Here is a 12,072-nt window from a genome sequence, read left to right as displayed (position 1 = left end):
TCTACCCGGCTCTTCGCCCACTTTCACTTAAGGAACCGCGGGGAAGGACCTGCGTGAGACCTGTGCGGCGGGGTCGGGGCTCATGGCCGCGTCCAGGACGCTCGGCACTTTCCGTCTCCCGCCGTTACCCACGATTCGAGAAATCATTAAGTTGTTTAGACTGCAAGCCGTGAAGCAGCTATCCCAGAATTTTCTCTTGGACTTGAGGCTGACAGGTGGATGGCTTATCAGTGCTCCCCGGATGTCTTCCCCCCGCGTCCCTGGGGCGTGGGTCGGGGGCGGGTCGCGCGGACCCTGCGGGCGGGTGACGGGGGTCAGGCACAGGCGTGTAATGGACTTAAGTCAGGCCCTTTTGCCGCTTTGAACTGAAAGAACTCCGGAGTCCCGCCGCCCAGGGGAGGTGGAATGCGTTGTTTGCTCAGGGGTGTTTGCCGTGGGCTCTTGAAGGCAGGTTGTGCGGACGCCGAGCAAACACTAGGCGTAGAAGGGTTCGCGTTTCCTGAAAGGCGGTTTTGGAATTCGAGTCTCGGTGTGTTAACAATACGAAATACACTGCACGTGTTGACTAGGTTGGCTTTTTATGCAGTTAAATTAGAGCAGGGATTTTATCAGTAACAGTGTCGGAAGAGTGTCAGTTTCATGGGATTCGTTATTTAAACTTTTACTTGTTGAGTCTAATCCTCGAGGATTTTAGATTAAACCAGCCCCTATGTGCTAGAGCTGAAGATGGGATATGGGAGTGAGCAAGGCGAAGCCTGTCCCCAAGGAGCTTACATTTTAGTCAGTTTACATTCCCACTCCTGAAGTAACATTTAAGTACAATAAAATTCACCTGTTTGAAGCGCACAGTGTGATACATTTTGACAAACGTGTATATTCGTTTAACCTCTACCACCGTTTCTGAGTGTTGGTCGTTCTAAAAGCTGAGACTTCAATAATACGATGTATATCAAATGTGTCCACTAGTTCACAGTTGGAGTACTTAACGTTTCTGAGGTTTTGATATTTCATTCTGTTTGGCCCCTCTTCAGAAACTGAAAGGATCAGTAGATCACACCCCGAAAGTTCATCTGTTAAATGAAGTACAGTCCACAAAGCATGGATAGGATGTTTTATCTTTTGGACATAGAATAGCAGTGTGGACAGGCCAGTAGCAGTATAACTGGGTAAAAATAGCTTAATGTGGTTTCAGTTTTCTCGTCTTAATTCGAGGAGAGCTCTACTATAAGAGCTTTAAAAGGTTACCCACCTCTCAGATTCTTTGCTTCTGGTAGTAAACCAGGACCAACCTTTTCTACTAGTCATTAGCCACATTCTAGGTATAGAGCACCGTTTTCAGGACTGAAAATACAGGTCTTTAAATTTCCAAAAGAATCCTTCATGTACATTTTTTCATGTGAGTCTTTATTCACCTTTAGGAATGAATTCTGGAATCTAGGTACTATTATTCCCTCTTCTGTAGGAACCAAAGTGAAGGGAAATTAAGGTACTTGTGTGAGGTGAGAAGCTCAGGTGTGAGCAGAGCAAGATGGAAACCCAAGCGTAGTGAATTGACAGTGCCTCTTTGATAGTCATTTGTATTTGAATGTTTCTGAAAAGTTGAAGGTGGAACGACTGTCCTACCTACTGTGATAGCTCTCCATTAAAAAAAATGAGAATATTAAATTCACGATACCTGTGCTTAATGCAGACTCTGTTCCCTCCGAGAGGCGTTGGTCTTTAGTGGAGGAAGGATTGGCTTTAGGATTTACACCTGAGCTGGAGTCCCTTCTCTTGCATTTGCTTTCTAGGTGACCTCACCCAAATAAAATAATAAACAAGGAAACCAGGAAGTGTAGAGAAGTTAAACTGGGATAGTAGTTCTTAGTTAATGTGCTGTAAGGATTTGCTGTGAGAAAGCATGTAAAGCACCTGTAATAAATAGGTGGTCAGTGGGTGCAAGTTTTCTCCTGGCACCCATTAAAGAGAAAACTATTTTTGGATGGTTGAGAGCCTGTTTTTGCCTCTAAGCCTACAAGGGTTGGTTATCAATAATAGAAGCAAAAATGAGACTGTGCGGTATCAGTGAACAGTGCAATGGAGTGCTGGTATGTTTTCAGTGGCTGAATTTCCACTATCCCAGGAAGCTCAATTGCTTGGATTTTAATATCTCAGTCAATAAAACCAGTCTGTTGTTTGTTTTCCCAGAAGTGATGGTTGATGGCAGTGAATCCTCAGTAATCTGCTTTTCCATGATTTCTTAAGGTCTGCTTACTTAGATCGATTAATTAAAAAATGAATTTTCTCACATCAACTTGCACGTTTGCAAAGCTTAAAAAACCTCCACTGCTAAATGTCACTTTTTCCTGAAAATAACCGAGAATCCAAGTTTCTGCAAGTCCTCTCAGCTAGGAACTTGCTGCCATTGCCATACTGACCACCAGCTAGATGCCTGCTAGTAAAAGTAGAGACTGCCAGCACTTCCTGCTTCTGGAGTTGTAACTTGCAGCACTGGAAATTCTGAGTGTGAAACTCATCTTGCTTATTCAGATATTCAGCGTTCAACAACTGTAGAGAAGTGGTGTGTGCTTTTCCAGGCAGTTCTTCTTAGGAATTGATTGGTTTGGCAGAGGAACGGGTAGAAAAGACCATGTCGGCTAAATTTACGTTAAGGAAATTTGTTATGGTAATCTTATTTTTATTAAGGGTTTGGTACAATTCACCAGTTATATGGTAGAATATTGAATGGCCACTATATGTTGGTTTAGGTTGAGCGTTAAATAATGGGATAAATATTCTATATGTTATATATAAAAGATTAGTTGATTGAGTAATTGCTGATAAGAATTTGTGTAGATTATTTTTCTTTTTAAATTCCATATGTTGAAATTTGCCACGCTAATCGACTGAAACTTTCTTTTCTCTAGATAAAATTGTAAGGAAAGCTGGCAGTCTGACAAATGCTTATGTTTATGAAGTGGGCCCTGGGCCTGGGGGAATCACAAGATCCATTCTCAATGCCGGTGTTGCTGAACTTCTGGTGGTTGAAAAGGATGGTCGATTTATTCCTGGATTACAGGTGAGATACTTGGTGTCTTTTTTAGGAGGCAAAAACTCAACATAAATCTTCAAACAACGCTTCTTAAACCCCAGGGTATCCAAGGATTCTGTAGTTTGCTCCTCAAAGTGCAGCTCTCCAGGCTTCGTTCCAGAGATTGAGTCCATAGTCTGCAGTGCTATAGGAACCTGCATTTCTAGCCAGCATGCCCACATGAACTGTTGGCCACAGCTTGAATAAACCTGCTTTATGCATTGATACTAAACAAACTAATTGCCTTGTGTGACCTTTTTTTAATCTACCAATAGCTGTGCATGTCATGGCCCATTCTTTCAAAAATAAATAAAACTAAGTAATGCCAATACTGACTTCTGAGAACCTCATTTAAATTCAGAAAATCATGTCTACAAGCAAAAGCTGAAGACATATGCCTCATTGAGAGAGACTAATTGTTAAGCTTAGGCATTTGTGTAAGGATTTTTTTTTTTTTTTTTTTTTTTTTTGCGGTACGCGGGCCTCTCACCGTTGTGGCCTCTCCCATTGTGGAGCACAGGCTCCGGACGCGCAGGCTCAGCGGCCATGGCTCGCAGGCCCAACCGCTCCGCGGCATGTGCAATCTTCCCGGACCGGGGCACGAACCCGTGTCCCCTGCATCGGCAGGCGGACTCTCAACCACTGCACCACCAGGGAGGCCCTGTGTAAGGATTTTTTAAGTGAAGAAATTAAGTTGTACCATTGTACATGTAGAGTTACGATGAGGTTTAAATGAAATGATACATGCATCTAAAACAGTAGGTGATGTCATATGGGAAATATTTGAAGGAATTGGGTGTATTTCAACAGGAGAAGAAAAGCTTTGAATGAGGGGATTGACAGCTGCCTATGAAAGGTTGTGGTGGGGGAGGATCAGCTTGTTTTTGTTTTCTCTAGAAGGGAACTAAAACAGGTAACTGAGGGAGGCAGATGTGAACTTAAAATGAGGAGGGACTTATATTTTTGAAACAGTGGCAAACAGTGAAACAGATTATATCAGGGATCTTGTAAAGGGAATTCTTCATGGGGGGCACTTAATGCACTTAAAAGAGTCTTTGATTCCTCTGCAATTCTGAAACTTTAAAAGAGCCCTTAGCCTTTAGTTCATATGAGTAGCCATTTATTAGGCGAGTTCAGCAGAATAATAAAATTATCTACATTGTTACTTTCATACAAGAGGACATATTGGTTTAAAATTAGGACATTCTGATACTTTTGTATGTATTGATGGATAAATGTTTAATTTCCGCTGGAACAGTTAGAAAAGATTTGTTTGAAAATCTAGGGCTTTGTGTTCATGCCTCTGAATTTTTTTAAAAACCTAGTGATTTTTTTCTCATTATTTTGCTATTTCTAGTTTTTATGCTTTAAACAATTATGTATTTAGTTTCATCTAATTTTGCCAGCCTTTATTGATAGAGTTGGTTTCAGATTTATAACTTTATTTGAGGAAAGAGCGGTGTATCAGTGGGAGGTGGAAGTGATGATATTGTTATTTTTGGTGAGAGCATAAGGTGATAAAAAGCAACTGAATAACACTATGTAATTCCCTGCAGGTTTATTTATCGAACCCTTTTGTGGGCATAGAGAAGAAGACTCATCTGACCTTTTTCCCCTTAAAGGGACATCTTAACCCTAAATCTCACCCTCTCTTATGTGTAATTCTTTCTCATTAGGCAGGGAGGTGAATCACATTTCTCATCGCCAGCTTAATTTATATATTCTCCTCTCTGATCTCAACTAAAGATCTTTGAAGACAGACTAAAACACAACTGTACTCTTCTCCCCTGCCCACCCCCACCACTTACGCAAGTCCCTGCATTCCTAACCTCTGCCTTGTCTTATTTGTCTCATGAGATTTATTATTGTCTGACAGACACACTATGTTCTTCTTTGTTGTCAGTCTCACCCCGTGGAATGTAAGCGCCATGAGGGTAGAGATTTTTGTTTGGTTTGTTCCCTGACATGTAAGAGTGCCTGGCACATAGCAGGTGTTCAGTAGTGTCTCACGTGGGAGAGAAATAAATGTCTCTCTGTCTTTGTAGGGCTCTATCTAATTAGCTGATTAAATGTGTTATTTAATGGTGAAAGTGAATAATTGTGTAGCATTGATTATCAAAAGCGTTTTGTGGGGGCTTCCCTGGTGGCGCAGTGGTTGAGGGTCCGCCTGCCGATGCAGGGGACACGGGTTCGTGCCCCGGTCCGGGAAGATCCCACATGCCGCGGAGCGGCTGGGCCCGTGAGCCATGGCCACTGAGCCTGCGCGTCCGGAGCCTGTGCTCCGCAGAGGGAGGGGCCACAGCAGTGAGAGGCCCGCGTACCGCAAAAAAAAAAAAAAAAAAAAAAGCGTTTTGTGCTTTTTTTCCTAACCATGAAGGTTGATTTCAAGGTAAATTACTGTGCAAGAAATGTGTATTTGACTTCTTTTTTGTTTCTGTAGAAGAGGCAAAATTAATTTTTAGTGTCTTATGTGCAGGAAAGGAATTTACGTTAAAAAGAAATGTTGGGTACTAAAATATCAAATAGACTTCTTTTTCCTGTAAAGAATGTTTCAATATGTAAAACCACTTTCTTTTAGAGGTACTAAATTAATCATAAAACTCAGTGAAGGCAGAAGGAGAGTGATCTATTTTAAGGATTCCATTTTAGTGATATCTAAGCTAATAGAATTACTTTTTAAAGAAATTGTAATAATTTATAAGATGTCTGCTAGCTGAAAGTATGTCATTTGTAGCTTAATTCAATTCTTAAAATATTATCACGAGGCAGCCTAAGGGAGAGAACATAGTGATAACATAGGTTTCACCATCAGCATGTTGTAATGTAAGAAAACATGTCTAATACGTGGAAGCATTATAGTCTGAGTTTGTAGCAAAGAACAGACTGTTAGCATCAAATGGCTTGTGTTCACTTCAGGCTCTACCGTTTACTATTTATATGACTTTGGGCAGGTAACTATCTCTCTGTGCCTTGGTTTGCTCATAGCATTGCTATGGATTAAATGAATGCCTTATCTTAGTGGGCACTCAATACAATTTTTTTTTTTAAAGAAGATGTTGGGGGTGTGAGTTTATTAATTTATTTATTTTTGCTGTGTTGGGTCTTCGTTTCTGTGCGAGGGCTTTCTCTAGTTGTGGCAAGCGGGGGCCACTCTTCATCGCGGTGCGCGGGCCTCTCACTATCATGGCCTCTCGTTGTGGAGCACAGGCTCCAGACGCGCAGGCTCAGTAGTTGTGGCTCACGGGCCTAGTTGCTCTGCGGCATGTGGCATCCTCCCACACCAAGGCTCGAACCCGTGTCCCCTGCATTAGCAGGCAGATTCTCAACCACTGCGCCACCAGGGAAGCCCTCAATACAATTTTTGATATAAGTAATCAATTAAATTATCATCCCCATGCCTTGGGCGCTTTTGGTAATTAAGGATTGTTCATGAGACTGCTAATCTGGAAAGAGGTATAAGAGAAAAGTAATGTTATTCCTTTGGAGCACTAGAAAATCCCCAGTGCTGTGGAAACATTGGGACTACTCATCAAACTAGTATTGGACATGTGGAGTTTCTTCCTCTCTTACTGTGGTTGCATTTTCTTGTGATTGTGCATAAAACTTAGTTTTTATCATGTAAAGTTTATCAATGTTTTTTTTAATTTGATGCTTTTTACACCTTAGTTTTAAAATAATTGGCCAAAACTAAGAATTTCTCCTACATTTTCTTTTGGATGTTTTATCTGGATGTGGAATCTTAAAACAACAACAACAACAAAACAAAAGTGAACTCATAGATACAGAGAACAGATTGGTGACTGCCAGAGGCTGAGGGTTGGGCTTGGGTGAAGTGGGTGAAGTTAGTCGAAAGGTACAAACTTCCAGTTATAAGTCCTGGGGATGTAATGTGGAGCATGCTGACTACAGTTAATACTGTACTGTATATGTTAAAGTTGCTAAGAGAATGAATCTTAAAAGTGCTCATCAAAAAAAAAAAAAGTGCTCATCCCAAGAAGAAAAGTTTGTGTGTGGTGATAGTTTCACAGTGTACACATATATCTAATCATTATGTTGTGCCCCGGAAACTAACATAATGTTATATGTTAATTGTATCTCAGTTTTTTAAAAGTTGAATGCTAATTGAGTTGAAAGCTTATTTCCTGAATAATGTACAAATTCTTAGAATCATAAGCAACATAAGATCCAGAGGTTTTCAAAGTTCAGTTGACCCTAGAACAACACGGATTTGAACTGCAGTGGTCCACTTATACACAATTTTTTTTTCAGTAAATACATGCAGTACTACACGATCCGAGGTTAGTTGAATCTGAGGTTGAACAGGTACAGAGGGCTGATTATGGGACTTGAGTATCCGTGAATTTAGGTATTCTCAGCAGGTCCTAGAACCAATCCCCTGCAGATACCAAGGGATGATTGTAAATGGGAAGGAGAAAAATAAAATCCCTCTCCAATTTTCCAAGTGTTGATTAAGTAGAGACCTTAATTTGGTAGTTAGAGTGCCTCCTCGTTGGTTTGCTCCAGGTGAGCCAAATTATAACCTCTGCCAGAACTTGCTCTCCTCTTGTTCTAAACATTCCACGACAAAACAAAAATAACAGTGAAAGGCAGAAGTCTCGCTTTGATCTTCTTTTTGCGCAATGAGAGGAACATGAACCTTGAAAATCTACAAATCTACAGTTTGGAGTAAAATATTACAATAAATCCCTGTGAATCACTAGGTAATATTAGTTCCTTACAATGAGCAGAAAAATTATGAAGGTATCTCTAAAATATTTTCAGTAAGGAAACTTTAGACACTAATCTTAGCGAGATCATTCTAACTCTAAATTCTCAAAATGGAGTCAATATAATTTGCTTCCCCCTTACCCCTATAAGTGCATGAAATTTTAGCACTTAAATTTAATGCGTGTTTCAGAGTCACAGTACTTTGAGAAATTAAAAAAAAAAAAAAGCCAGAACCCAAACTAAGAATTTCTCCTGTCTTCTAGAAGTTTCATAGTTTTAACTTTTACATGTAGGCCTATGACACATTTTGAGTTAACTTTTGTATATATTGTGATGTAAGGGTAAAGATTTTTTTTTTGCACCATTTGTTGAGAATATTATCTTTTCCTCATCGAGTTGCCTTGTTACTGTTGTCAAAAATCAATTAGCTTTATGTGTGTTGGTCCATATCTGGACTTCCAATTCTGTTTTATTGATCTATAGGTCTGTCTTTTCACCAATACCAATCTGTGTTGATTACCGTAGCTTTATAGTAAGACTTGAGAGCAGGTCATGTAAGTCTTCCAACCTTGTTCTTCTTTTTCAAAATTGTTTTTGCTATTCTAGATCCTTTGCATTTCCAAATAGTTTTAAAATCATATTAGCAATTTCCACTTTGGAAAAAAAAGCCTCATGTGATTGCGATTGGATTAAAACTGTAGATCATTTTAGGGAGAACTGGCATCTTAATAGTATCGTCTTCTGATGCATGAACGTGACATATTGCCCCATTTATTAGGTTTTCTCTAATTTCTCATGGCCATGTTTTATAGTTCTTAGTAGACAAGTCTTGCACACCTTTTGTCAGATTTACCCTTAACTATTTCATATTCTTTGATACTGTTGTACATGGTATTGGTTTTTAATTTTAACTCAAAGTTGTTTGTTGTTACTATGTAGAAATACCATTTTTTTTTAGATACTGACTTTGTATTCCTACAACCTTGCTATACTCACTTATTAGTAGCTGTTTTCTAGATTTCCTTAGTATTGTCTGCATATATTAATATTTCATCTGCAAATAAAGACAGTTTCACCTCCTCCATTCCAATCTATTTGTCACTGTTTTTCTTCATCTTGCACTAAGACCTACAGTACAGTGTTTAACAGAAGTGGTAGGAGTGAACATCCTTGTCTTTCTTGGGTCTTAGGGGAGAAGCATTCAGACTCTTAACCATTGAGTATGATGTTAGTTGTAGGTTTTTCCTGGATCTCCTTTTTCCGGCTGAAGAAGGTCCCTTCTGTTCCTAGTTTGCTGAGAAGTTTTTTGTTTGTTTTAAATAATGAATGGATATTGGATTTGCAAGAATACTTTTTCTGAGTTTTTGAGATAATCGTATGGTTTTCTTTTTTAATTAACATAGCAAATTATATTGATTTTTCTAATGGTAAATAAACCATCTGTAGAATCTGTAATGATGTCACCTCTCTCATTCCTGAGGTTGGTAATTAGCATATCTCTCTTTACTGATCAGTCTGGCTACAGAGTAGTCAACTTCATTGATCTTAAACAAAAACAGCTCTGGAATCACTGATTTTTCTCTATTTTCTTATTTCATAGATTTCTGCTCTGAAATTTTTGTTCCTCTTGCTTTGGGTTTAATTTGTTCTTTCTGTAGTTTAAGGTGGAAACAAGTCATTGATTTGAAGCCTTTCTTATTTTCTTATAGGTGTTAGTACAATAAATTTCCCTCTCAGTACACCTTTAGGAGAATCCCACAAATTTTGATACGTTGTTTTCATTTTCATTGCATTCAGAATACTTTGTAATTTCCTTTTTCTTTTTAATATTTTTTGAGATATTAAAGAAAGACTTTAGCTCAAATTTCCCTTATAGTTTCTTATTTGACTTGTGGATTATTTAGAAGTGTATCATTTAGTTTGCAAATTTGGGGGCTTTTCAGACCTCTTTCTGTTATTCTAGTTTAATTCCATTGTAATCAGAGAACATACTTTGCATGAGTTGAATCATTTTTTATTAATTCAGACTTGTTCATGTTATGTGGAATATGATCTGTCTTGGTAAACGTTTCTTGAAAAGAATATGCATTCTGCTGTTGTTGGATGCAGCATAAATTTCAATTAGGTCAGTTGGCATTACTCAAGTCTTCTATCTCCTTAGTGATTTTCTGTCTACTTGTTCAATCATTTATTGAGAGAAAGGTATTGAAATCTTGTACTGTAATTGCAGATTTGTCTGTCTCCTTGCAGTCCTATCAGTTTTTGTTTCACCTAGTTTTAAACACCATTTTTAGGTGCATGAACATTTAGGATTGTTATATCTTTGTTATGGGTTGGCTTCTTTATCATTTTGAAATGAACTTCCTGATCCCTGGTGATATTCTTGCCTCTGAAATCTACATTGTCTGATATTAATATAGCCATTCCGTCTTTCTTTTGATTAGTGTTAGAATGGTATATCTTTTCCACCCTTTTTACCTATTTCTGTTTTTATATTTTAAGTGTGTTTCTCAGAGGCAAGTGTGTAGTGGATCTTGCATTTTTCCCACCCACCCAGGCCATCTCTGCCTTATGTATTAGTTTTCTATTGCTGCTGTAACAAATTACCACAAATTCAGTAGCTTAAAATGACAAATTTTTATCTTACAGTTCTGGATGTCAGAAGTCTAAAAGCAAGGTCAGCAGGGCTGTATTCTGCTGGAGGCTTCAGGGGAGAATGTTTCCTTGCCTTTTTCAGCTTCTAGAGGCCACCTGCCATCATTAGCTCATGTACCTCTCGCTTCTACATCTCTACTATTGCCTCTAATCCTGCCTCTCATCACCTTTGTGATTACATTGGGCCCACTTGGATAATTTAGGCTTATTTCCCCATCTCAAGATTTTTTTTTTTTTTTTTTTTTGTGGTACGCGGGCCTCTCACTGTTGTGGCCTCTCCCGTTGCGGAGCACAGGCTCCGGACCTGCAGGTTCAGCGGCCATGGCTCACGGGCCCAGCCGCTCTGTGGCATGTGGGATCCTCCCGGGCCGGGACACGAACCCGTGTCCCCTGCATCGGCAGGCGGACTCTCAACCACTGCGCCACCAGGGAAGCCCTGCTGTCATTCTTATCTTTGCTTCTGTCTTTTTTCTCTGGCTGTTTTTAAGATTTTTTTCTTTATCACTGGTTTTGAGCATTTTCATCATGATGTGCCTTGGTGTCATTTTCTTCATGTTTCTTGCGCGTGGGGCAGTGAGAGCTTCTTGGATCTGCAGGTTTTCCTGCACTTCCTGTTGTCCAGTGTCTGAATATTATTGCCTCAACTATTTTGTCCGTTTCTCATTTAAGGCAAAAGAATGTATCTGGTCTCCTATATTTCATCTCGACCAGAGTAAGAAGCTCTAGGAGTCTTCCTAACCGTTAAGTTATGTGTTTATTTCATGGAATTTTGGAGATAGTAAGGCATTGATTATTGTTAGTATTACCTCTGGGATTTTATAGTAGGTAAATAGAGTGATTATTTCTTGATAGGCAAAGTAGAGAGTTCATGGCATTGAGAATCAAATAGGCTGATGTTCAAATATCATATATGTCACTCACTAGCTTTGTGACCCTGAGCTTGCCTTTGAACCTTTTGTAGCTTCAGCTTTCTCATCTGCAGCATGGGAATGATAGTTATCTTTTGTGGTTATTACAAGGATAGATAGAAATTTATGTAAAGAGCCAGGCCTATTGCCAGTAGTCAATAAACGGTTGCTATTATAATTATTCTCCTTCCCTGTCGTCTTGTAAAGGGACATATAAAGTAATCTAGTCATCCTGACAAAAGGAGCTGTTTTTAATCAGAGGTAGTAGAATTTTGAAATTCTTTCGTTGCTAGCAAATTTTAAATAAGGAGGACTTTCTGTTGTGATAATTACATACTTTACACATGTAAGTTACTTGATATAGCTATAACCATAGTTAATCATAACATAGACAGCACTCAAGCAATTAGCAAAAGGTGACTTACAGCCAAAGTGATTTCCTAGTCCACTGTAAGTCGTAAGTACAGAGATCAATGCTAGAAGCAGACCCACTGACAAGAGCAAGAAGTAACAATTATTACTGTGGCAGAAAAGCTATAAAAAGCAAATATAAAACTGAAAAAAAGCACAGCACTAAGGGATCATAACCATTGAGGCCTTTGCTCTCCAGGCAACAGTGACCCAAGTCATCAAGAAAAGGGTGAAATCGGGTGCATTGTTCGTGGGTTAGGAAGAGAATTGTGTAATACAGTTTAGAAAGATTTCCACCTG

At 39.2% G+C, this 12,072-nt stretch overlaps 1 protein-coding gene across 2 annotated transcripts in view; it reads left to right on the top strand.

Moving 5' to 3' along the window:
* Positions 1-12,072, top strand: part of TFB1M (transcription factor B1, mitochondrial) — a 58,207-nt gene continuing 46,135 nt past the window's right edge. Inside the window, exons 1-2 of one of the 2 annotated variants that reach the window (XM_079939068.1) lie at positions 1-215; positions 2,907-3,058. In XM_079939068.1, the coding sequence (XP_079795194.1) occupies positions 83-215; positions 2,907-3,058 (285 nt within the window). In that variant the 5' untranslated portion in view covers positions 1-82. The remainder of the gene's footprint in view (positions 216-2,906; positions 3,059-12,072) is intronic. The other variant, XM_079939067.1, reaches the window with a different exon arrangement.

This window comes from Stenella coeruleoalba (assembly GCF_951394435.1).
Source record: "Stenella coeruleoalba genome assembly, chromosome: 12".
Classification (NCBI taxonomy): Eukaryota; Metazoa; Chordata; class Mammalia; order Artiodactyla; family Delphinidae; genus Stenella; species Stenella coeruleoalba.
The sequence above is the reverse complement of the archived record's forward strand: the minus strand, read 5'-3'. Positions and strand labels throughout refer to the sequence as shown.